The sequence below is a fragment of the Saccopteryx bilineata genome, chromosome 7 (assembly GCF_036850765.1).
Source record: "Saccopteryx bilineata isolate mSacBil1 chromosome 7, mSacBil1_pri_phased_curated, whole genome shotgun sequence".
Lineage (NCBI taxonomy): Eukaryota > Metazoa > Chordata > Mammalia > Chiroptera > Emballonuridae > Saccopteryx > Saccopteryx bilineata.
The window spans coordinates 41,485,553-41,513,501 of record NC_089496.1 but is presented as its reverse complement, the minus strand read 5'-3'; the positions used below and the strand labels follow the sequence as shown (position 1 = coordinate 41,513,501).

Here is a 27,949-nt window from a genome sequence, read left to right as displayed (position 1 = left end):
GCCTTAATGCCTTAGATACTAGTTATTTTTTTCAAACCCAATCTTTTGTAATTCTTTTGATCACAATTTATTATTATCATTAATTCTGTTAATTTCCAACTAGTCTCTAATTGCCTTAGAGACTAGTATCTTTTTTCAATCCTATTGTTCACTTGGTAATTCTCTTACTACATATCTTTTACTATACTTTGCACTATATTCACTTGATACTTTATTTTTCTCTTGATTATAAACTTCTTAACTGAAGGCTGAGTTTATGATCTTTTTGGCAGTCTGGCCTGCTGCCTGTTTTTAAAATTTTTTTACTGTGCCTGACTAGTGGTAGCGCAGTGGATAAAATGTTGACCTGGTATGCTGAGGTCCTGGGTTCAAAAACACAAGGTCTCTGGCTTGAGCGCGAGGTCATTGGCTTGAGCATTGAGTCACTGGCTCAACTTAAGCCCTCCGTCAAGGCACATATCAGAACCAATCAATGAAAACAAAAGTGCTACTACTACAAGTTGATGCTTCTCATCTTTCTCCCCCCTTTGCAAAATAAACCTTCAAAAAAATCCACTTTGGATTATTAAAATTTTTGTATTGAAACACAGTCATATCTATTTGTTTTTGTATTGTCTATGGCTGCTTTTGTGCTATTGTAACAGAATTGAGTTGTTCAAAGAGATTGTATGGCCCACAAGTCAAAAATATTCATTGTCTAGCCTAGGGGTCCCCAAACCTTTTACACAGGGGGCCAGTTCACTGTCCCTCAGACCATTGGCGGGCCAGACTATAAAAAAAACCATGAACAAATCCCTATGCACACTGCACATATCTTATTTTAAAGTAAAAAACAAAACGAGAACAAATACAATATTTAAAATAAAGAACAAGTAAATTTAAACCAACAAACTGACCAGTATTTCAATGGGAACTATGTTCCTCTCACTGACCACCAATGAAAGAGGTGCCCCTTCCAGAAGTGCTGTGGGGGGCCAGATAAATGGCCTCAGGGGGCCGCATGGACCCCTGGTCTAGCCCTTATGAAAAGGTTTGTTGACCCCTGTGTTAGACCATTCATGGACTGTGTTGTCCCAGTCTTGCATGCTCTGATCTTTTTTCCTCTCGTTTTTGCTTTGTGTTTCAGATTGAGTAATTTCTTTTGATCTATCTTCGTGTTCATTGATTCTTTCGTTCACTTTTGTTGAGTCTACTAATGAGACCCCTAAAGGGGTTCTTCATCTCTGTTAGTGTGTGTGTTTTATTTCTAACCTTTTTATTTGACTCTTTCTTATAATTCCCATCTCTCTGCTGAAATCTCCATCTGTTCATATATAATATCTATGTTTTCTACTGGTACCTTTAATGTAGTACTGATAGGTATTTTAATTTCCCTGGTAACTACAACAGTTAAATCATCTGAATTAGTTCTATTGTTCTTTATCTCTTGATAATGGATTGTTTTCTTCTTTTTCTTTTTTTGTGCCTTGTAACATTTGATTGATTATTATTTTGTTAATGGTAGGACTACAGAGACTGAGGTAAATATTAGTTATGCCTGGAAATGAGCATGACTCTTTTCTTCCAGGCTGTTAATGGAGTTATTACAGGCAGGTGTGAACTGCAGTTGGATTTTGTTGTTGCTATGGTTACCTTCATAGCATCTCCTACTTCAGATTCCTCTCATGTTACCTGGTACTTAGGGCTAGAGGAGCTGGACTGCTGAATGGTTTTTCTTAGTATGTATTCTTGCTCCACACTCAGCTTTCAGCTTTCCCTGTGTGTCTGCACCTCAGAGAGGGTCTCTCCATGTTCTTGCCCCCCCCCCTCCAGTTCTTAGATGTGTACTACCCTGGTTAGGGAAAGAGGAGAAAGGTGTTCTCCGTTGGCCCCGTCCAGCCTCAATTCTCAGCGGGCCCTGTGTTCCTGCATGGATTAAGGACGGGGAGGGGTTCCTCATTCCTCAGTGGTCCCGGCCTCCTCTGGTGCTGAGAGACCTCAAGTGGTCTCGGCATAAGATGATTTCCTAATCCTCCCTCCACTTCCCCACAGATAGAGGGTTTCTTCCCCTTTTTCTTTCTCTCAGCCACAGTTGTTTTTAACCTTTGAGATAATGGTGAAGTGTTTTCTGCTCCTTTTCCAAAAGCTTCAAATTTTCTGTTTCCTGTGAGACATGGGGTCTGGCTGGATCTTCATGCCTTTCCTGCTTGGTGGCCTCTCTTTTGCTCCAGGTCACACTAGTCTTGCACCCAGTTTTTCTTCTAAGTGCCCAAAGGAGGTTTGTGGAGCACAGCTTGTGAGAGGGTGTGAACTCCCTTGTATCTGATCCCAGATACTATATTCTCATGCTGATTCACACTTGGCTTTTAGCAGTTTGTTGAAAAATTTAGCCAAATTCTTATAACTCGTTTGCAATGTGCCTTAGAGGCAACTGTCTGCCCTTAGGTTTCAGGTTACTTGGTTGCCCAGTGATCTTAACTTCTTGCTGGATTCATAAAAAGTTATGATTTTGTAGATTTATCTTGTATTTAGGGTGGGAACAATGCCCTTTCCATTTCTTAGGCCTTGCTTGTACTCTTGATGTGATTCACACTTCTTTATTTTGTTGCCAGGTGACCAAACCATTATTTCTATGTCCATTTACATCATTTAGTCAATTTTAGTTAGAGTTTGGCCATATCTTTGAAATTTATACTCATACTTTTTCCCCCAATATATTGCTGATGTTTGCAAATACATCATGTACACTTCTACATGACTATAAAATGCGAAGAAGTAACTACTTAGAAGTAACTACTGCAAGCCACAGTAATTTAGATTCTCATTAAAAATCATTAAAAAAATTCTCATAAAATAATGTTACCATAAAGTGTTGTGAATGTTATTCTAAGGTATATAATTTATTATGCTCTGACTTGCTTTGAAAATGTAAAATGCTTTGAGATTGCTTGGATTTTTGGATATCTGTTCCATTAATAGAAATGTTCTTTAGAAAAGAAATATACATCCATAACATTTTCTATTAGTAGACTTTCAGATACAATTGAAAGGAATTCAAATATTAAAAAATGTTTTTAAGAGTGGAATGCTAAGTGGTGTGCTAATATGACCTATTATTTTCCTCAGCAAAGATAGTTTCTCATTGTATTTCAATTATATAACTAATTTAAAATAATTATATTTTATTTAATTTTATAGTTATAATGGAGAATGGGATCTAGCTCAAAAAGCATTGGATGATATTATATACAGAGCCCAGTTAGAATTATATCCAGAGCCACTGCTGGTAAGTGCCTCACTTATTTTATATTTTTTGTATTTTTCTGAAGTTAGAAACAGGGAGGCAGTCAGACAGACTGCCACATGTGCCCGACTGGGATCCACCTGGCATGCCCACCAGGGGGCAGTGCTCTCCCTTCTGGGGCATTGCTCTGTTGTGACCGAAGCCATTCTAGCACCTGAGGCAGAGGCCATGGAGCTGTCCTTAGCGCCTGGGTCAGCTTTGTTCCAGTGGAGCCTTTAGGGGAAGAGAGAGGTAGAAAGAAAGGAGAGGAGGAAGAGTGGAGAAGCAGATGGGCACTTCTCCTGTGTGCCCTGACCAAGAATTGAACCCAGGACTTTCACACGCTGGGTCAATGCTCTACCTCTGAGCCAACCGGCCAGGGCCAGTCAGTACCTCACTTAATTTATAAAAATTTTTAATTTAAAAATTCTCAAAATAGAACTGTAAATCCAGGAGTAGACTTTTTGTAGTACAGTAATATGTCATTAATACTCAGTGATTCATGTTCCTTTATACTAGGAAAACTTTATACTTGGAAAAGGTATATAAAAAAATTTGAAAATTTTATTTGGCTAACTTCTTAGATACCTTATAAGTTAAAGTGATGAAATTTTTTTTTTTTAAGTGAGAGGAGGCAAAGTAGTGAGACAGATTTCTGCATGCACCCTGACTTGGATCCACCTGGCATCCTCTTGTTTTGGGTCGATGCTCAAATCAGCCAAGCAACTCCAACAAAGCTATCCTCAGCACCCAGGGCTGCCACTTGAACCAGTCTAGTCACTGGTTGCAGGAGGGGAAGAGAAGCAGATAGTCACTTCTCTTGTGTGTTCTGATTGGGAATTGAATTGGGGACATCCATATGACACTATCCACTGAGTCAACTGGCCAGGGCCAAAACCTGTTAAAATTTAACATTTTAGCCCTGGCCGGTTGGCTCAGCGGTAGAGCGTCGGCCTAGCGTGCGGAGGACCCGGGTTCGATTCCTGGCCAGGGCACATAGGAGAAGCGCCCATTTGCTTCTCCACCCCTCCGCTGCGCCTTCCTCTCTGTCTCTCTCTTCCCCTCCCGCAGCCAAGGCTCCATTGGAGCAAAGATGGCCCGGGCGCTGGGGATGGCTCTGTGGCCTCTGCCCCAGGCGCTAGAGTGGCTCTGGTCGCAACATGGCGACACCCAGGAGGGTCGCAACATGGTGACGCCCAGGATGGGCAGAGCATCGCCCCCTGGTGGGCAGAGCGTCGCCCCCTGGTGGGCGTGCCGGGTGGATCCCGGTCGGGCGCATGCGGGAGTCTGTCTGACTGTCTCTTCCTGTTTCCAGCTTCAGAAAAATGCAAAAAAAAAAAAACAAAAAAAAACAATTTAACATTTTATTTTATCTAAGAGTATAATAATACATTTTTAAATACTAATCTTAAATTATATGTTTCCTTCTTAGGTAGCTAATGCAATAAAGGCTTCATTGCCTCATGGTGCCATGAAATCTAGTAAGGAAGGTACAAGGTGTATTCAAGTTGAAATCACACCAACTTCCTCTAGAATATCAAGAAATGCCGTAACTAGCATGTCAATAAGAGGTCATAGGTGGAAAAGACATGGTAAGAAATAAAAAACTCTACATATTAGAGGATTGTTGATTCTATGACTTTTTTCTCTGTACTTACGGTGCTGTAACATCTGGCTTTAGTAAATAGTGTCATAGTGGCATGGAAGAAAGAGCTCTTGGGTCACCTTTAATTTCTAATTCATTATCTATTAGTGACAGGCAATAAGGAAAATAGAGCCCCTTAAGTTACATCTATGAATGAAAGTTTATTTAAACATTGTATTGGCTTTTAAATATTTCAATAGAATAAGAAAGTAGGAAAATGCATTTTAAAATTATTCATACATTTTGGGTTTCTATTCACAGTTACTTGTAAATATTTCTTAATGTTTCTGATTTCAAAACTAACTTTCTAGCAAGTGAACTTGCATATTGAAGTAGAACGACTAATAGATACTTGAACATTTTCTTCTGGACTTCCAGTAAAAGATGCCCTAGTATTGATGTAGCTCTAGGCACTTCTGTTTTCTGGAAGTTAATTGTCTTCCAAGATAGTTTTAATACTCCTTCTTGACTGCTCATTTTATTATTTAAAAATTCTGTTGGAAATTAATTTTATTCATCATGGCCTTCACAATGCTTTCTTATTTCTCTTCCTTCTCTTACACTTAATTATTTCTTACTTAATTTCTTATTCTTTTTATAACTCCCCTTCTACCTAGAAGTTATTGTAGTGGCAAATATCAGTGTAAGACGATAATTACTGTCATCTTTCTCAGAGGTAACTATGAAGTGGGAGCAAAAAGCCACTTCTTTGCCCTAAGCAAACATTGATTAAGGGTAAAGCAAATCAATTCTCTGTTTTCTTTTTCATATAAACTTATGAAAATAGTGGCCCCTTTTGGTATATTTGGTTCTGTTTGTCCCTATGGTCTCTGTAAACAAATGCGAAAGTGAGAAGAGTATGATGATTTATGGGGAAATAGAAAGTGAAATAGAAATGAAAACAGTTGCCATTGTTTCTTCTCAGGGAGTCTAGGAGATAGTATGTCAAATAAAGAATGATGATGAAAATTTCCTGCTTAATCCATGATGATTTTGAATCTCACTCTTTTTTAAAGTACTGTGACAGTTCTTGAAAGTCTTTGAAGAAGGCATAAAAGAAATGGTAATGTTTGCCATTAGCAAGGAAAATTGTGCTATCTTTAAAAAAATTGATTATAGAGAGAAAGAATAGAGACAGAGATAAACATTGATTTGTTGTCCCACTTACCTATGCATTCATTGGCTGATTATTGTATGTGCCCTGACCTGGGATCAAACCTACAACCTTGGCATATGGGGACAACACTATAACCAGCTGAGATACCTGGGCAGAGCTATGCTGCATATAGTCAGATACTTCAGTTTCTTCAGTGAAAATTCTGCTCCTGAATGGGACTGGATTATAAGCGGAAAGTCATTTAATTAGATATGGTAGTACCCTAGAACAGTGGTCCCCAACCTTTTTTGGGCCACGGACCGGTTTAATGTCAGAAAATATTTTCACAGACTGGCCTTTAGGGTGGGATGGATAAATGCACAAAATAAAATTATGCGACCGGAGTAAAAACTGTGGTATTTTTAAATATAATTGTTGAACTTATGAGACAAGCGTCAAGAGTGAGTCTTAGATGGATGTAACAGAGGGAATCTGGTCATTTTTAAAAAATAAAACATCATTCAGACTTAAATATAAATAAAACGGAAATAATGTAAGTTATTTATTCTTTCTCTGCGGACCGGTACCAAATGGCCACGAACCAGTACCGGTCCGTGGCCCGGGGGTTGGGAACCACTGCCCTAGAGAACAGTTTTTGTTTTTTTGGTTTTTTGGGGGGTGCATAAATAGGTGACTATAGGCACAGAGGCATTGAACCAGATCATATAGGGCTTTGTGACCATAATGGCTTTTAAACTACCCCTATAGGAAATACAATAATGAATTTTAATTCCTTTTCCACTCTCCATTCTTGCTATTTAGGTGGACATACTGGGAATTAGGAGGAAAAAATATAGGCCCTGCAGTTAAAAGTGTGAAATATTGAAGTTCAGTCGTATGTGTGCATGTACTAGAGAATATGTGTGATGTGTCTATGCATGCATTTAACAGAATAAGATGTGTACCCTGCAATAAAATAGGAGGTATTTTCCAAAAATAATTTTGTAGGAATAAATTACCAAAACAACAGAAAAGACTGCTTAAGGTATGTTGTATCTATTAGATATGTACATATTTTACATGTTACGTTCTGGCCACCACTTGAGCAGTTGGCACTGTGTCTTTGGGCTACAGCCTCATTAAAGGAACCTTCCTTATCATTATTCCCCTACACTTTTTCCACCTTCACGCCTCTTAACACTTGGGCAACTCCTGTTTATGGTAACAAAAAAGTCACAGATGAGGATTTAGAAGAGAATGAACTATAAAAAGAAGTCAGGTGCATAGAGCAGATACACATAGTTTAGCCTTGTGTACCACTCATCTGTAGCATGAATCCCCTTTATCCAATGGACTCTAAAATATTCCTAGTCTAAGATCCTTATTTATCTCTATATGTGAGTTGCATTTTTCCTTTTTTAGTGTAGTCTTGGCTTTCCGTTTTACAGAAGTATTTTTCATTGTTACCCTGTTCTGTTAAATTAAAGATGTTTCTATTTTCCATCTTTGTGGTTCTGATTCCTGCTTGAACACCTTTTTATTGTTCTGGGCTCTTTTTTCTTTGTTTGTTTGTTTTTTTTAAGTGAAAGGAGGGGAGATGTGAGGCAGATTCCTGCATGTGCCCTAACCAGGACCCACCCGGCAACCCCATCTGGGGATGCTACTCCAGTACCAAGCTATTATTAGTGCCTGAGGCTGATGCACTCTCAGCAACTGAGCTGTCTTCATTGCCCAGGGCCATGCTCATACTAGTGAAACCACTGGCTGCGGGAGGGAAAGAAGGAGAGAAGGGGGAACGGGAGGGGTAAAGAAGCAAGTGGTTGCTTCTTCTGTGTGCCCTGACAGGGAATCAAACCCGAGATGTCCATATGCCAGGCCGATGCTCTATCCACTGAGCCACCAGCCAGGGCAGTTCTGCAGTTCTGGGCTCTGTAGCTGACACTGGCTTCTTGTGGGGAAGATAAATATCTTTGCTATAGTTCTTAACTATATAAGTAATTCTCAAGTTATAAGTGGATTTTAAAATTGAATTTATTTATATAAATTATATCTATTATATTATATTAAAATAAATTATATATATTAATTATTATATAATTTATTTATACATTAAGTTTTGCAGAAGCAGTGCTAAAGATCTTATAGATTCCAGAGTGATCCACAAAAGCCTCTTTATCCCTTAATGTTTCTGGAGCAGAGTACTCTAGACTGTAGGTTTAGTTTATGACTGGGTGAAACATTCTTAGAGTTTCTTTATTTGATGGGACTCTAAATGCGTTTCTCATTTCATGTACATTTCTACTACTCCCTTACCACACCAGAAGTCCCAGGAGAAACATAGAATATTACATTTTAAGCCAGTGATGATTAGGATTGGGGAAGGAGAAGGGAGAAGAAACATGAACTTTAAGGAATATTGTTTTTATTTTTCTCCTTGACTCTTTCTTTGTTAACTGCCAGTGCTGGGAGAGAAGAAACAAATTGTCCTTTTTTTCCCCTTTCCTTGGGTTTCTTCCCTTTCCCCTCTCTTTTTTTATGTCTTTTTTTAAAAATTGAGATATAATTGACATGTAGAATTATATTAGTTCCAGGTGTGTATAGCATAATTCAATATATGTTTATATTCTGAAATGATCACCACAGTAAGTCTAGTTAATATCCATTGCCACACGTAGTTACAAATGTTTTTCTCTTGTGATGAGAACTTTCAGATTTACTCTCTTAGCACCTCACAAGTATAAAATACAGTTTTATTAACAATAGTCACCATGCTGTACATGTGTGTTACATACCCAGGACTTCCTTTTTTTAATAACTGGAGGTTTGTACCTATTGACCAGTGGACTATTTTCACCCTTCCCCAAGTGCCCACCCCCAACCACAAATCTGTTCTCTGTATCTATGAGTTTAATTTTTTCATTTGCTAGAGTCTACATATTAATGAGATCTACATATAAGTCAGACAGAGACTAATTTAGCATAATTCCCTCAAGGTCTAGCCATGTTGTCACAAATGATAGGATTTCCTTCTTTTTATGGCTGAGTAATATTCCATTGTGTGTGTACCACTTTTTCTTTATCCATTCATCCATCAGTGGACATTTAGTTTACTTCCATATTTATTGCCTCTCTCCTTTTCTAATTTTTTTTTCAGCCTATCTGGGGAAAAGAGGGAGAGGAATAAATGAGGTTTTCTTGTGGAAGCAGCTAGGCAGAACTTTATATGTTTTACTTTTTTTCTTTCCATCTCCCCTTATCAATAAGGAATATATATAGATAATTAAGCCATGTGAACATGTTAGTGTGTTTGCGTATCTAAATCACCAAAATTATACTTGCAAACAAATATTAAATTAGAGCAATTAATCACATTTATTATTTGTAACAGAAAAACTTATCTTTACAGCTGAAACAACTTTTGAAATTAATTTGAAAGTTTTAATTTCTTATGTTAAAAAAATGTTTTTAACTACCTATAATATATTTCAGGATTCTCTGAAGCTTCGTAGGTCTTCCACTATTTTTTTTGTTAAAGTTAAGAATTATCCACAGCATATATTTTATTGGAAAGTATTCTTTTGGAAGGTAAAAAATTACTTTAGCTTTAACATTTCTACACATTTTAGAACATATATCCCTTGTTATGGTCTTATTATTGAATGACAATTCAAATTTCTGGAATTATATCTTGACCAGTTCTATTATATGTGGGGCCCTATATTTTTTTTAAATTAATAAACTTTATATTTTTTTAGAGCAGTTTTAAGTTCATAGCAAAATGGAGAGGAAAATACAGAGGGTTCCCGGAGACCCTCTGACCACCTCCCTATGCTGCTACACCTTCCCCAGTGTTAACATCCCGCCCCGCACAAGAGGTGTGTTCACCAGGTCTGGTAATTTTATTTTTGAACAGACAGTACATTCTCATATCAACTAAGTAAGGTGATTTTTAAAGAATAGTTGGTTTCAACTGACTATTTTGGAGAGACATGTTTGACAACTAGCATGTTTCCCTGATTTTCCCCATTTTTCACTTAATTTAATGACTTTATAATTCTATCTTAATATGTAAGCTTGGAAAGTAATATTACCATGTAGAATTGCTGCTTTTAGCTTTTAAGGGTTATAATTTCAAAATTAATAGCTTTATTTGTATATTAACCTTTAAATTATATTGTGTTTCACTTTATATATATATCACACACATACACACACACACACACACACACACACACACACACACACACTCCTGCATGTGCCCTGACCAGGATCCACCTAGCAATTCCTGTCTGGGGCCAATGCTCTCCCCTCTGGGGCCCTGCTCACAACCTAGCTATTTTTAGCACCTGAGGCAGAGGCTGCAGGGAGCCATCCTCAACACCTGGGACAGAGTGCTCGAATCAATGGAGCCATGACTGCAGGTCAGGGAAGAGGGAGAGGGAAAGGGAGAAGGAGAGGTGGGTGGGGGGGAACAGATGGTCACCTCTTCTGTGTGTCCTGACCAGGATTCGAACTGGGGTCTTCTACATGCCCAGAAGACGCTTTATCACTGAGCCAACCACTCAGAGCCAATATATATTTTTGAAACTAGATTTTCAAGCAATCTATAGTTTGAGGTCTATTAGGAATTTATAACTTGAAAATAAAATGAAATTAGAGAAAGATAATAGAATAAATATTAAAAACTATTAAATAAAGTCAGAGAAGAATGAGTAGATTGACCATAAAAAAATCAGAATGAAAATTTTAATAAGAAAACTAAAACAGTGAAATAATCTGTTAATTTTAAAGATTAATAATGCCATTTTGATCTTTTAGTATTTTCTTAAACAATAGTTAAAAGGAAAACATTAAATATTCATAATTATTCTTTAATTCTATAGTCAAATGCTGCTTCTAAAACTATCTTTATTGTCTATTATCTATATTATCAGCTATAAGAACCTTTTTTTTTGTATTTTTCCGAAGTTGGAAACGGGGAAGCAGTCAGACAGACTCCCGCATGCGCCCGACCGGGATCCACCCGGCATGCCCACCAGGGGGTGATGCTCTGCCCATTTTGGGGCTTCGCTCTGCCGCAATCAGAGCTATTCTAGCACCTGAGGCAGAGGCCACAGAGCCATCCTCAGCGCCTGGGCAAACTTTGCTCCAGTGGAGCCTTGGCTGCGGAAGGGGAAGAGAGAGACAGAGAGGAAGGAGAGGGGGAGGGGTGGAGAAGCAGATGGGAGCTTCTCCTGTGTGCCCTGGCTGGGAATTGAACCCGGGACTCCTGCACACCAGCCCGACGCTCTACCACTAAGCCAACCGTCCAGGGCCTGAGAGCCCTTTTTATTAAATACCTGTATGATTCTTTTCACTTCAGATTCTTCTATGCAATCTATACTTACTTATTTCCTTGTACTGTTCCATAACAAATTTAATTGGTACATTTTATTTATTTATTTTTTAAAAATTTTTCTGAAGTTGGAAACGGAGAGGCAGTCAGACAGACTCCCACATGCGCCCGACCGGGATCCACCCGCATGCCCACCAGGGGGCAATGCTCAGCCCATCTTGGGGCGCTGCTCTGTTGCATCCAGAGCCATTCTAGTGCCTGAGGCAGAGGCCACAGAGCCATCCTCAGCGCCCGGGCAAACTTTGCTCCAGTGGAGCCTTGGCTGCTGGAGGGGAAGAGAGAGACAGAGAGGAAGGAGAGAGGGAGGGGTGGAGAAGCAGATGGGCGCTTCTCCTGTGTGCCCTGGCCAGGAATCGAACCCGGGACTCCTGCACGCCAAGCTGACGCTCTACCACTGAGCCAACCGGCCAGGGCCTAATTGCTACATTTTTGTCTGTTTTACTACCACCATGACTCACTCTTCTACTTAAATATATCTATACTTGGAACAATGTAATCAAATTTCCTCCTTTCAGAATAGTTGTTGAATTACCATTTCTTCATTCTATAAAAGTCTCCTAATTAAGTTATGGTTGCCAGTAGCTAGTGCTTGTAGTTTTTGCACACTAGTTATCTAGTTAAACAGCTTGTCTAGTGAAATACCAGTTCTGTATTACTACCCACCGTTCTTCACACTTTGTATTTGTGAGATGATAATGAGACAAATAAGCACTTGGCTTGCTTTAAAGCACTATGTAAAGAACTGATTGTTAATTAAGAACTTTGAATTTTTTTATTAGCTACATAATAATTATGTTCTTGAAAAGTTTGTATTAGCTAGCTTGCCATTCAAATGATCCTGTGATTGATTAATCCTGTCATATTTCTCAATTTAAAATAAACATGTTTAGTTTCAGTGTAGTATGGAAAACAAAAGTATACATATGTAATAAATAGTAGCAATTCATTTAATGATTTTTAATAGTTTCTATAGCCCTGAAGTACAGTACTCTCTTATTATCAATATTACTGTTACAATCAAAGTTTTTTTAGAATGTTATTTTAATATGTTTTCTCAATCCCCAGTTAACATGACAATAGAATAGATTGAATTTATATTTCTCATTTATGTGTGGTTACAACTATTTGCAGCAGGTAGGTGTTAATAGTAAAAGGAATATTTGTAGACTAGATCCTTTCAGTTGGTTCTGACATATAGTAAACAATTTATTTTTATTTTTTATTTTTATTTTTATTTTTTCTTTTGGGAGAGACAGAGTCAGAGAGAGGGACAGATAGGGACAGACAGACAGGAAGGGAGAGAGATGAGAAACCTCAATTCTTCATTGCGGTTCCTTAGTTGTTCATTGATTGATTTCTCATATGTGCCTTGGCTAGGGGGCTACAGCAGACTGAGTGACCCCTTGCTCGAGCCAGCAACCTTGGGCTCAAGCTGGTGAGCCTTGCTCAAACCAGATGAGCCTGTGCTCAAGTTGGCGACCTCGGGGTCTTGAACCTGGGTCCTCCACATCCCAATCTGATGCTCTATCCACTGCCTCACTGCCTGGTCAGGCTAAACAGTTTATTTTTTAAAACATTGCATTTGATTATTTTTAACTTAAGTGATCCAAGAAAACAAAGTTTAAAATAAATTTTTTTTTTATATTTCGCTTTTGTTCAGTTAGCATTGTCAAAAGGTTTCCCAAGTTGTCCTAGTAACTCCATTTATTTTAATGGCTACATAATACACATTGAGCTGATAGTCTATCATTTGTTTACCTATTCCTTTAATATATGAAATAATTTGTTTCTAACTTTTTGTTATTATAGATAACACTGCAATGAATAGCTTAATAAATGTAGATAGCATTTTTCTTCCATTGAATAGAATAAATTATAAACATAAACTGACTGGATTAAAGGTTATGAAGTTGTTTAGGTATTTTATGATACTTTAAATATTATATCCTATAAATTGTAAAGAAAGATATATGAATTTCTTGGGAGTTTACTCTTAAAATTTTTCTAATGTCAACTGTATGATGTAGACATTTATGGTATGGATTAATTTTTTTAAAGCTTCAGCTTATTTTATTGTTTTTTCAAACAAATTTTGTAAGTTTGGGTCAGAACCAGATTGCTATAGACTCATAAAGAAGTCTGGATACAGAATTGTGTGAATATAAATTGTTCCTTAAATTATTACTCTTAGTAAATAGGGCAGCCTTGAAAATATGAAAGCAAAAGTTGGGATAAAGAGTCTCATGAGTTACTTAATGGAGTAGTTGGGATTATAAAATTATATAGGGGAGAAATCAAAGCTTTGCATGATCAGTTTTAATATCTGCAATTTGTTTCAACTTTTCCCCCCTCTCAAAGCCAGAAGAAATTTTGTAGGGAGAAATGATTTGAGAACCAATTTGGAAATGTCTGTTAAAAGTATTCTTTAACCCTCCTCATTTCTGTATATGGAAAGAAGGTTATCTATTTATAGAGGTTATACAAATAAACTATTCTCTGAGAAGTTTCTCTTGGATCTTTTTCAAATTATTTGAAGTCAAATGTAAGTATTATTTTTAGAGGTATAGAACAATTATGACACCTTTTGTATAAATTTTTTTTAAGTTCTAGGGTTTTAAACAGATTGTTTTCTTATGCATTTATATTCCCTTAAAACATCTTCTCTATAATTTCTTAAAGAAAAGATGAACTGCTCTTTTTTAGCTATATATGTTATCCTATGGATAACGTAAAAGAGCCATACATTTTTAAAAATCTTTTTGATTTTGTTAAGCACTTTCCTCAACCTACATTTAGAGGTGGCTACTTTGCTTTTCTCTGTCAGGTAAAAATTCTTATTAGCATAACTATATATTATTATTTCCTTTTCTAAATTTAAGTAACGTTTCTAACCTATCTTTCTCATGTCTTTTACATGTTTTATTCTAATAATTTCCCTTCATAACATCAAGTAAATATTTATTGGGTACCTATTATATGCAAACTACTTTCCCAGGTACTAGGCATACAGCAATGACCAGACAGAAATCCCTGCCCTTGTGGAACTTACCTCTACTAGACAAGATACTTAAATAATTGTAAGTTAGAGAGTGATTAAGTGCTCAGAAGAAAAAACAAAGTAGGGAGAAGGGTACATGAAATCTGGGGATATTGATGGGATGATCAGGGAGGGCTTCTCTGAGAATGAAATTTTTGAGTGTAAAACCTGAAGGAAGTAAGGAGGTGAGTCATGTAGCTCTATGGGGAAGAGCACTCCAGGCCTAGGGAACAGTTAGACTGGTAAGGAGGTGGGGGAGGGGAACTGGATTACAGAGCTATCTGGGGAAGTGTGGGAGCAATAAATCAGAACGTCTGGGGTAAGAGCCAGGCATCAGGAGTTCTTGAAGATCCCCAGATGATACCAGTGTGCCACCAAATTTGGAAATATGTGGCTTTGGCCTCCATTCTTTTACTAAAGCATGTTAACTATTTCACATGCTTTAATGAGAGCTAATGTCTTATCATGAAATACATTTGAAAATAATAGGTAATGTCCCTTGAATAGATTTGTGGTCTGTATACTTTTAAGAGTGTATAATGTTTTACATAGTCTTATGTTTTTTTGAACTTGTATTTTCATTACTGGCTCACGGTAGATATATTCATGTTATTATTTTCCCATTTGTTACAGATATTTTCCTGACCACTTTAAATAAAAGCAGGCCTTTGTGATTTAAGACACAGAATAAAATGTCTACAAGATTTAACTAGGCAGTAGGTTCATTCTTTTGTTTTTGTTACAGTGACCATTTTCAGAATAAAGGACCAACACACAATTTGTTTTTCTAAATCCATTTTTATTTTTCTCCAGCTCTGTAATGACCTGTTACATGGCCTAAATTTATGGAATTAGTTTGAGTCTGAAGGAGTAAGCTGTTTAGTTATATCACAGCTGAATTAATATTTACTAATATAGAAGATGATTGGTATGTTAGATAAATACTATACCTGTAGCATTATTAACTATGATAGCATAAGTGAATGAGCATTTTTCCTATATTGTGATTTATTAAGTCAGCCTCAGTGTAATCTAATAAAAAAAATAGAATGTTTAAGTGTACAAAAGGAGAATTCCTAAGTGGTTTGGTCCTTTTTGTTGACAAAAGCTGAAGTTTCAGCAGTACATCATCTTGCGCATTTGCTTAAGGCTTTACAAATAAGTTCAAGTGGTCACAATTTACCTTAAAACAATAGAAATCCTATTTTGATTTATAAAAAATTCTGTTTCATAGTCCATGTCAAATATGTGTGTGAAGTGATGTAGAACATGAATCGATGCTATGTGAGTTTTTTAATTGTCATTTAAAGTGAAAGACTGTCTCCAGTGCCATCAGTATTGTAAATTTTGGAAATTTCTGCAGTGCAAGTATTTGACTTAATTTATAACATTCAGTCACCCAGTTTTTGTTTTGGATCTTTTGTTTTTCTTGTTTTGCATTTTTGTTTTATTTTCAGCCATCATTTTGTCTTATCATCTTCAATTCTAGAGCAACCTGACAACAATAATGATACTACTGAATTGGGCATCCTTGTCATTCCTGAGATTAGTGTCACAAATGTGGCCGGAGAGAGGACCGGGAATGGGGAAAAAGGCAGAACACTAGGAGAGATTGATGCTCAGCATATGCAGGGTGTGCAGGAAACGGCCACAGATCCTAGAACTGAAAGCAAAGGCTTGCCAGAGATCAGGAGGCAAAAATCTGTAAGAAAAATGATGGAGGATGGAGTAAACTCAGCTGGCAGAGTGCAGTTTTAGCACAGCACTTTATAGCTGCACTCCAAGGTATCTCCTGGAAAAGGGCCCTGCTGCATGTTTCAAGCAACAGTTGCACAGCCACAGAAACTTTGCATGTGATCTAATCAAAATGCATGAATTATGCACCATAATTTCTCAATGACTCTTAATACTCTTTGGAATGGTCATGCCTGTATTATCTCTGAGTAAGTTGTTATGAAAACTGAGGCAGAAAATTGCTTCCAAAATAATTTTCTGCTTTTTTATTTCATCTTTGTATTTTTGTCATCTTCAGTATGAAGGATAATGTACACAGAATTTTAACAAGTTTGAGCTTGTGATATTTGCAGTCTATTTTTTATCTTTATAAAATAATCTAGAATATGGAATACAAACTTTAAATTTTTTAAAAAATGTTTTAATATTATTTTTTTTTAAAGTTCCTTTATAAGAGTTTTGGTTTTCTACTGCTTTGTTACTGGAGGAGAGTTTGTCCCTAGTTTTAAGGTGTGGCATTTTTCCTAATTGTTTCTGATCTTTTGCATGAATAGTAAGAAAACTCTTTCTAAAAAACACAGTGGGGTGTGATTTATGGCATGCTTTTTATTTAATATACTCTAAATAACTATTAATTATAATGAACTATTTTTGACATTTTATAGAACATTTTGATTTATCTTTAGATTTTGGTCTATAATCTGTTGCTTTACCTAATTGTGCTAAAGTTTAATTTATTTAAAGTATAACTGATTTGGTATTAATCATGCAAAAGAATTACTGAAAATACTTAATAATAATTAATCTTTGTTATTTCTTTGTTTAGGAGATACAGAATTAACAGGTCAAGAAGAACTGATGGACATATCTGAAGTTGACGAGGGATTTTATTCCAGGGCTGCATCTAGTACCAGCCAGTCAGGTTTATCAAACAGTAGTCACAATTCTAGTAACAAGACAAGTGTAGGAAAAACTCAGAGAAGGTCAGGAGGAGGCAAAACTGGAGGTAAAGAAAAAGAAACTACCGGGGAGTCTTGCAAAGACCACTTTGCTCGAAAACAAACTCAGAGAGCCCAAAGTGAGAATCTTGAACTTCTCTCTTTAAAGAGACTTACGTTAACAACCAGCCAGTCCCTGCCTAAGCCTAACAGCCATGGTCTGGCTAAGACTGCTGCGACTGTATTTAGTAAATCCTTTGAACAAGTCAGTGGTGTCACAGTCCCACATAACCCACCATCTGTTGTTGGCTGTGGGACTGGGACAGATGCCAATAGGTTTTCCGCTTGTAGTCTCCAAGAAGAAAAGCTTATTTATGTTTCTGAAAGGACTGACCTTCCCATGAAGCATCAGTCCAGTCAGCCGAGACCTCCTAGTATTAGCATTACTTTGTCCACAGACTAACTTGTAAGAGTTTTCTCATGTGACCAGTGAGTCTGGAAATACGACTTGGCTTCTTTATGAAAGTGCCCAGGGTCTTGCATCCCTGTTCCGGACAGCCCTGATATCTTAAATTCTGAAGGCTACCTCGGCTTTATGAAGGGAATAATGTCTAGGTTACAGTAAGTTGAAATGTGGTTTTGTTTTTTTCTTGGTTGCATTTTTATCTTTGTTTCTATTGCCCTAAGATTGTCAGTGTGACAGTACATTTTGGCAGGTTGTCTGATCAGATTGGTCACATCTCAGGTGGGGCTGTGAATTTTTTTTTTTTCCCCTCTAATAATTCCTACTTTGGTAGATGTCAGTTTGGCCTTCAGAATAAAAGGAAATTTTCATGTATGGAAACTTTTTTAAAGGATGAGGCAGAGGCGCAAATCTAGTAATTCTTCAGCTGGCTGGTCAGCAAGGCATTTTTTGAAAAAATGGGCGTGTGAAAAAACAAAAATGATGTGTATGAAAAGTGCCGGACAAGAGTGTTTGTAACCAAACCATCTTTAAGATTAGTAGAACAGTTTATATAGAGCATTGCGAAATGCCTGGTAGCCCAGTACCTTATTCTGATTCCAGCGATGGGCAGAGGAATTTCTGTTGCTATCTTTAGAACATTTTTTGTGTCAAAAATCAAGTTACTAATGGATGTGTTGTTTTGAAGTATTTGGTCTGGATTTAGCAGGTGGAAATCCCTTTCAATTTCTAAAATGTAATAAACTATAAGGCTGCTTACCCTGCTTCCTTGACTTTGGAAATCCTAGTTAGTTTGGATTCCTTTAATTCAGGGTGCACCTCATTGAAGACTTCCTGGAAGTTGTAAATCTTACAACACAATTCTCAAGATGCCAGTGTCAGCCATATTGTTTGTCTGCAAAAGAAGGACATTAGTTAAATTTTTTAATGTGTAAAATATCAAAAAATAAAGATAGTGAAATATGGACAAAGGACATTTGCATATTAACTAATTTAGAGTTATTTATGTTTGTGTTCTTAAATTTAAAATTATGTAAAAATTTATATGTGTTTTTGTATTTTGTGAACAGACCTATTTTAAATGTTTTAATTATGATAGCAAGAATAATCAATATACCCCAACAAAAAAAGAAAAAGAAAAAAGGCAGTATGGTGGTGGAAGTTGAGGAAACTTGTATGGAGCTATAGAGAACTGTGTGGCCTGTAGATGGATGAAACATTTGATGTTTGCTAGCGAAGGTCATTTTAGCTGTGATTGAGGTTCTTGTCCATCAAGAATATTTAATAATTCAGAGTAAGAGAGAGAAAGCAAGGCTGAGGATGAGAGGAAGCCGAGTGGGGAAAGGCCTAGGGTGCCGTGCACTTGGTGTCTTTCACTGTTAGTACACAGTGGTGGTCTTCATGGTCCCTAGCCATGGTCACACGGAGAGAAGGCTAGTTTTCTTCTTAAATTTGCTTATGCAGAGCTTAAGTATGTGAAAAATGTGTGTGTTGAGTGCTAACATATTTACAGGGTAAATGCAGTCTGACCATAACTGCTTTGGCTCTCATTTTAAATCAAATTATTCAAAAGGCGTGAACTCATTAACCCTGAGTAGAATATGGTTTTTAACATAGTAAATTTGATTGTTATAGTCCAGTAATAGAAATGGAGTAATATCTATTGGCATAAATTTTAATTAAAAAAACCCACAAACCAACCAAGACAGAGAAAGTTGATAATAGTATTAACTTAATAGGAATCCTGTGTACAGTTTAAAATGTTTGTAAAATATTACTGTGAATTTTATTTTCTTTTTTGTAATTCTTTAAGAATTTCCCCTAGGCATAGCTACTAACAGTATTATAATCTCAACTAATTTAAAAGATCAGCATGTTAAGCAAATTAAGGTGCGTATAAAATATTGTACACTAAGTTTGTGGAGACATTAGCTGACACAACTGAGAGATGAGATTTTAATGTTCATCTGCTATAATGGAAACTCATTTTGGTATCATTCTAGATCATTGCCACTCATGTGGTCTGAGGACTGGTAAGTACCATTGACATCACCTGGCATCTTGTTAAAAATGCAGAATTTCAGAGTCATGCCAGATCTACTGAATCATAATCTGTACTTTAGCAAGGTCCTCAAGTGATTTTTCTATATAATGTTTGAGAAGAGAGTATCAAAGTGAAAACAAATTACTTATCTGATATTTAGAATTTTCTATGGTCTCACAACCCTAGATCAAATAAGTTAGTTACTAGCTCATTATAATGTTCATTGTTTTTAATGGCAAATTAATTTTTTATTAGTGTCAGTGGTACTTCACTTTTTAAGTCCTCTAATTCTACATTTTAATGATTCTCATTTATTTTACAATAAAACTGTAGCATTTTACATTTTTTTTGTTAACCATAAATGGAATCCAAGCTCAACATGTCCATAATTTTAAGTATGAAAGGAGCACCACTCTTGAATACAGTGCACAACAAATCAGCACATGTATATTCTTTTAAAACTTCTGAAGGCTTATTCAGTAGAGTGCTTCTGAACTTTTGCTTCAGGTAATTCCACCAGTTAGTTTTTCCAGAGTGTGGAGTTATATAAACAGTGAAATTATTTTGTAGTACCTTTGATACTATTTCAAATAAGGATTATACATTTGAAAATTTTTATATCTATTACAAATATTGGATAGTAATGATCTCTACTAGCCTCTTCCCATTCACCTTTCCAAATTTGAAAGTTAGGGTGGCTTTTGTAAGTCATTTTCTTATGAAGATGCTGATGTGACCATCTGGTCACAGACCTCCAACATATCCAGAATAATGTCCTTTTATCATGAGAAAGATCTGCACAAGATTGAGGTTTTGCACCCCATTGCTCAGAGAATCTGAGCAGAAATTGTAGCTCCAGTCTACATTTTAGGCTTTTTTTTTTTTTTTTAATTTACAGAGACAGAGAGAGAGAGTGAGGGGTAGATAGGGACAGACAGACAGGAACAGAGAGAGATGAGAAGCATCAATCATTAATTTTTTGTTGCAACACCTTAGTTGTGTATTGATTGCTTTCTCATATGTGCCTTGACTGTGGGGCTACAGCAGATCGAGTAACCCCTTGCTTGAGCCAGCGACCTTGGGTCCAGGCTGGTGAGCTCTGCTCAAACCAGATGAGCCCACACTCAAGCTGGTGACCTTGGGGGTCTCGAACCTGGGTCCTCCTCATCCCAGTCCGTTGCTCTACCCACTGCACCACCGTCTGGTAGGCACTCCAGTCTACATTTTAAACCTCTCACTCTTCAAATACCCAAATACCTGTGGTATTGTAGTGAAACTGGGTCCCAGCATTTGCCTTTTGGAATCAAGTGGGGAGAGAAACAAAGAGACTTTTCAAGGGAAGTAAAATAGACTTTTCCCAGAGGACTCAGGGGAAGTGAGGTCCCTGGAGTCCTTTGTACACCACCAATGAACTCTTCAAGGACCCTCTGTAGAATTGTGGAGTAGAAATTCTCAGTCCTTAAATGATGACCAAGTTCATACTTGAAAAAGCAATGTTTTATTGCCCTTTTCAATTATGATGTTACTGCTTAGCAAACATACTCATTTAAAACCAAAATATTGATATAAAGGGAAATATATTTTTAAAACCGAAATAGATAAAAATGATCCCAGTTTTGAGAGATTTTGCCTATTTTAGAAGAATAAAATTAAAGTGTTAAAACCTTTAAATTTAATTATAGAGAAAAATGTACTCTGAGACAATTTTAAGCAAATATTTAAAATAGGCTGTTAAAATTTGAGTCTGTAGGCACAATAAATCTATACTTTATTAAAGGGAAATGCTTCAAGGAAATGTAAATGTTAAATAATGTAACTGAAATAATATTTTTTAAAAAGCCATTTAAAAAGGAGGAATAATTTGATGGGTACTTAAACTAAGCATTGTAGATAGAAAATAATGTATAATCATGTTTTTCCTATCTTTGGATGGAAAATAAAAACTCTAGTCCTTTAATTAGCATGAATTTATACTTTTAGATTTGTTGCTTAGTAAACTTATACAATATTTTGTTCAGTAAAATTCAGTATTTTGAGTTTTTCACATTTGTTTAATATTTTTAGATTCTTCATTAGAGAACATAAATATGTTGTCTTCTATACTTTGTAACTTGTGTATATCTAAAGAGACTAGCAATGACCGTTTTGGAAAATGTTTTTGTGTTTTTTATAGTAGAGTTCCATAGTACCTTCCTGTGTCTTGCTATGAAGTTTCTACAAGTACTCTGAAGATCCTATTTCACATACTGTGGCTTTCTCTTAAGTGGAGTTTATTGTGTACCTCTTATCTTTACTTCTAATCATGTAGTGATGCTAGTCTTTTCATAGTAAGTGTACCTGTTTCTAATTGTATTCCTAGAGTTTACATTCCTAAAGAATAAACTATGCCTTTGGATATTTTTATGTGCTCCTGACCTTTTTAAAGCTATGGAAATAAACTGGAGTTTAGTTTTTTGAAGTTTTGTATATTTGTGTGAATGGTCTTCATATACAATACTTTATACAGCAGTGTTGACTCTCATTAAAATAAAAAATGAAAACATATTTTTTCCAGATCGTTTTACTCATTAAAATATAATCATAAAATTTTTGCAAAAATCATGATGTGGAGGAGGAAAATAAAGGAGGAAGACAGGTGAGTTGAGCCACTGAGATAGAGCATTCGGGAGAAAGCCATACGTCACTGGCATCTTATTCCTTGCTTTATGTTTTATGTGGCGGGGGATGAGAAATGTGACAGGTCATTAGTGTCCATATAAAAAAAGGTGATCTCCATGGGTCATGTACCATTGGCTGATTATTTGTCATACCAAAAAAATACAGGCAAATTTAGATAACGTTTTGCCCTTTTATTTTTAGTATGAGTTTATCTCTTGAGTGCAGATTATATACCCAAGTACTTAGCATAGGATTTTGTGTATGGTAGGTATTGAGACATTTAATGAATGAGTGAGTTACATTGGTGTTAGTTTTGGGAAAGAATCAAGGATAAGGTCTTCAATGTATTAAATAATGGTAAAATTTTTAGAATTTTATTTATCAGTCCTAGGAAATCCCCATGGCTTTACTTGAATTGTATTACTATGTGCTTAGAAACAGGACCCTCTTAGAAACTTGAAGTAAAAATCCTGGTGTATAGTTAATTACATATTTAGATAATTCTATTTCATCTAGGAAACTAAGTAATTTAGGACACATTCTCTGAACTACTACAGTGTGTCTGTAAAGTCATGGTGCACTTTTGACCATGATCACAGGAAAGCAACAAAAGACGATAAAAATGTGAAATCTGCACCAAATAAAAGGAAAACCCTCCCAGTTTCTGTAGCATGTGCAGGTGATGACTTAACACTGTGTATACAGCGGAGCAGCCCACAGCCATGCCAGTCAAGATGTGGATGGTACAGAGGAAAGTTCAGTGTGTTCTGTGGCTCACTATATTCGAATCCGTGACCAAAGTACAACGTGAATATCAGCGCGTTTATAACGAAGCGCCACCACATAGGAATAACATTACTCAGTGGGATAAGCAGTTGAAGGAAACCGGCAGTTTGGTGGAGAAACCCCGTTCTGGAGGGCCATCAGTCAGTGATGAGTCTGTAGAGGCTATACGGGATAGCTACCTAAGGAGCCCTAAAAAATCTGTGTGTGAGCCCACATTGAACTGCACTGAATAGGTATGAAACTGGGAGAGTTTTCCTTTTATTTGGTGCAGATTTCACATTTCTATCATCTTGTTGCTTTCCTGCGACCGGTCAAAAGTGCACCATGACTTTAAGGACACACTATATTAGAGGAGTATTCACACAGAACCAGAACAACCCGAGCAGTGATTTTGTAATCAGTACGTTAGCCTTATGAAATATACACTCTTCTACTGACTATTAATCCCAATAAATGGTTGACTCACTTAATAGAATCTGACTTTAGTAATGCCAACATAATTATTTTGTAATTATTAAGGAATTCTAGTCATTTGGTAAATTTCCTAGCATTGTTATTGTGGCGGTAGTAATATCGTTTAATGTTTGAAACAGTCTTATAAAAGTATAATACCCACTTCACAGAAGAGAAAACTGAAGCTCTCAGTAGCACAAGGAACTTAACCAAAGGTCACCTACCTGCTGGGTGACAAAGCTAGGGCTTATGACTCTTACTTTTCTATCACTTAGTAAAAGAAAATACTAAGTACTACTTAAGAGACTTATATTTGAAACTCATCCCATTTTTCTTATAAGAGATAGGGTGTTTTAAGTTAAAAATATAAGTTTTCCAAAAATAGTTATGTTTTATAGAATTTTAGACAATTGTGTTTCAGTAGTACAGCGAATGCTGGTTATTCTGATATTAAAACATAATAAAATGCAAATTAAGATTTCATTTATACTTTATCTTGTCAGATAAAGAAGAGAAAGGTTGATACTAGTGTTGGTACAAGTGCAGGGAAATCACTACTAGTCTTCAACCATTGGCAGGGCTGTAAATTGGTACAACTAAATTGTGAGCAATTCAGCAGGATCTAACAAACTTTAAAGTGCACATACCATCTGACCTAGCAATTTTGCTCTTCTATATTTATTCCATTCTATCTTTTACAGAAATTTTAGCACATATGTGGAAAGGTATTCATTGCAGCGTTGCTTGTAGGAGCAAAATAATATATATAAATGACCATTAATAGAAGACTAGATAAAAATGGGACATGCACATAGTGAAATATAATGTAGCTGTTAAAAACAACACATATTTGTATGTGGTTATTTAAAAAGATTATATAATATCCATGAGAAAGAGTATATCACAGAACAATATATAGAGTATGATCCCATTTTCATAAAAACTGTATGGTACATTTAATGTGTTATGTATATATTTCTCTTAAGTGTCATCTAAAGACAACCCAAATTAGGAAAAAAAAAAAAACCATAGTGCTTTTCAAAATAGATTCCTGGGCCTTGTCCTAACCCCCCTGAATCAGAATAACTTTGAATAAAGCATGGAAGCCTATATTTCTAATGAATTTCTCAGTTGATTCTTCCACAAACATGACATTTGGCTTGATTCTTCCACAAACTTGACATTTGGCTTATTAGTAGGTGACAACAATGAATCTTTGTATCTCCAGTGGTGGTTTGTAATTCAAAGGATTATACCTCTTTTTTTAATTATGGAGGTATGATTGACATATAATGCTATATTAGTTTCAGGTGTGCAGCATGATTCAATATTTGTATATATTGTGAAATGATCACCACACTAAGTCTAGTTAACATTCATTACCATACAGAATTACAAAGGTTTTTTTTCTTTTCTAATGAGAACTTTGAAGATTACATCCCCATAGTGTATTTATTTTATTTTACAACAGAGTTTGTACCTTTTGGCCCTCTCACCCATTTTGCCCACTCCTCACCCCTGCCTCTTACTTTACTTAGTGTAATGCCCTCAAGGTCCATCTGTGTTGCCACAAATGGCAAGATTTCCTTTTTTTAAATGTTATTTTTATTAATTTTAATGCAGTGACATTGATAAATCAGGGTACATCTGTTCCAAGAAAACATCTCCAGATTATTTTGACATTTGATTATGTTGCATACCCTTCACCTAAAGTCAAATTGTCTTCCGTCACCTTCTATCTAAGATTTCCTTTTTTATGGCTGAATAATATTCCATTGTTTATATACACCACATTTTCTTTATTCACCCATTGATGGACACGTAAGTTGTTTCAGAAAGGACAGACTTCTTGAAGAGTTCTTGTATTCTAAGAGCAGACTCCCTAAGATAAAGGCAATTAACATTGGTTAACATCAGTACCGTAGACCTGTTAGTGGAAGATGAATTGGCCTGACAGAAAAATGATCTCCTGTGTAGTACACACCAATTAAATGAAAAATCCTTAAAACAAAACAAAAAACCCTTGTTATTGTTGAACTCTCCCAAATATCATCAAAACTGTGTACTAAAACTGCAGTAAGAGAGTATACCACTTTCATGCTTACCTGTGTCTCAACTAGAAAATTGGATATTTATAGAGCTTTGGGATCTATGCTCAATGGTTTAACCTAGTGGTAGTCAACCTGGTCCCTACTGCCCACTAGGGGGCGTTCCAGCTTTCATGGTGAGCAGTAGCAGAGCAACCAAAGTATAAATAAAAAGATAGATTTAACTATAGTAAGTTGTTTTATAAAGATTTATTCTGCCAAACTTAGCGAAAATCCAACATAAATTACTTGGTAAGTAATTATTATTATATGCTTTAACTTGCTGTAACTCTGCTTTATAAATTTTATAAAGTTACTTCCCTACTTTATAAATCACCATTACTGTGGAACCGGTGGGTGGTTAGAAAATTTTACTACTAACAGAGATACAGAAGTGGGCAGTAGGTATAAAAAGGTTGACTACCCCTGGGTTAAGGCATGTCTGTGAAGACAGGATTTGGCAAAGTTGATGAAATGGTTTAGATTTGGTGGAGATAGCAAGCAAGTGTCTTGAAGAGTCTCAATAAACATTACTGGAGCTTGCTCGGGTAAACGGATTATTGTTGTCATGCCATAGGAATTTACTTATGCAAACAAAAAGTTAAATAGTTTCTGTTTGTTTTGTTTTGTTTACAGTATTTTTCTTGGGCAAAGTTTTTCTGGACTAAACAACTAAGTCATTTTGACATAGGTAGGTTACAATTTTATCTAAGTCATGTTAACACTGCTGGTTTCACCTCTATTCCTTCCTATTCAAAGTTTGCAAGTCAGTATTACAAATAGAGCATATTGATATGTCTTCTGTGACTTAGGGTACTACTGATGATCTCAAAGATTTTTTTCTGAAGCACCTTGACCCCTATCACACTTGGTTCACACTTGTTAAGTGTACTAATATAATCCTCATCACATTATACTGTGATTATCTTTTCATATACTTGCCTCCCTCCCTGGACCATTGCACTATGGAAGTGTTAGTATAATACCTAATACATGACAGTGGATAAAGAGTTGTTTTACTAAATATGAATCCAATCCAGGAAATGGGTGTGTTGCTCCTCTTCCATTCAAGAGATGTCTGTAAAACTCCTTTGATTCTCTAGCTTACGTCTACACGGAGATGAAGATACAAGTTTTAAAACTTGACTACTTTGGCTCTTTAAATGTATGTGCAGAGTTTTTGAGACATAAATTATGATATATCTTTTTACTTAAAGTAATGAATAGCAAGAAGATTTTCTGGGCTAATGCTTGGCATTTATTTTTTATGTTCTTTCACATTTTCTCCTGTGTGTCTGTGGTGTGCATTAGTGATATGTAGACTTGTCAGAACATAAAGTAGGGAAGACCTGACTTCTACACCGCACATTCTCACCTCTCACTTGCTTCCTTTTGTAGAAGCTACAAGTATGTCTAACTTTGTATCCTAGGTCCACTACAACCTAATGAAGGCCTGTAGTGCATTTATCTGTTCATTTAGCCAAGATTCTTCTACTAATATCTTGCCCCTTGTACTTTATAGCTTAGGTATTAACATTTTCTTCTACAAATCTCTTGAAATATACCATATTTTCCCATCTATAAGACGCACCCTTTTTTGAAAAATTTGAGGTCTAAAACCTTGTGCGTCTTATACAGTGGTTATAGATTTTTTTTTACTTGCATTTCCCGCTTTTTTGTTTTTGCGCTTATTATTGAAGACAGTGATTCGTCATCAGGCACAGATGAGGACAAGCTAATGGATGGGAGTTTTGACACTGATGAGGAGTTGTATGAATTTTGTGATGAATAAAACTTGAGTTCAATAACTTTATGTAATACATTTTTTATTCAAATTTCAGGCCCCCAAATTAAGGTGCATCTTATACATGGGATCGTCTTATACATGGGGAAATACGATAATCTTCTGCCAGAACGTGTCACCATCTCTTCTGTTCTAAATCCACTCTAATGTAGAATCCTGTTTCAGTGTCCATTTACAACCAGCAGTTTGAATTCAATGAGGCAAGATAATGTTTGAAAGGAGAAAACAAGCAAGCAGGCAAACCTATGAACTATACTTACAAAGGAGAGAATATCTCATTTCCCAGTTCACTTAGGAGTTAAAAATTAAATCTGACTATAAACACAGTATGACACAGTATGCTGGTACTAGCTAGACTAGTGGGACTGCAGTGCCACTCAGTAGTGCTTGTGAAGGACAGTAAGGAAAGGAACTTTTCAGTGACAATACATCTGAGCAGTATTTCTTTTCTGCTCTGTACATAAGGTAAGATATTCCAAGGTACAGATAAAATGACACATGGTTGGCCAGGTGGTGGAGAATATGGTTCTAATAACTTGGAGGATGA

At 36.2% G+C, this 27,949-nt stretch overlaps 1 protein-coding gene across 2 annotated transcripts in view; it reads left to right on the top strand.

Annotated features, from left to right (window-relative positions):
• HYCC1 (hyccin PI4KA lipid kinase complex subunit 1) overlaps nucleotides 1-22,072 on the top strand; it is a 68,655-nt gene extending 46,583 nt beyond the window's left edge. The window contains exons 9-12 of one of the 2 annotated variants that reach the window (XM_066239516.1): nucleotides 3,178-3,265; nucleotides 4,695-4,854; nucleotides 15,925-16,220; nucleotides 16,996-17,123. In XM_066239516.1, the coding sequence (XP_066095613.1) occupies nucleotides 3,178-3,265; nucleotides 4,695-4,854; nucleotides 15,925-16,193 (517 nt within the window). In that variant the 3' untranslated portion in view covers nucleotides 16,194-16,220; nucleotides 16,996-17,123. Of the gene's footprint in view, nucleotides 1-3,177; nucleotides 3,266-4,694; nucleotides 4,855-15,924; nucleotides 16,221-16,995 lie in introns of both variants that reach the window. The other variant, XM_066239515.1, reaches the window with a different exon arrangement.
• The last annotated feature ends 5,877 nt before the right edge of the window (nucleotides 22,073-27,949 follow it).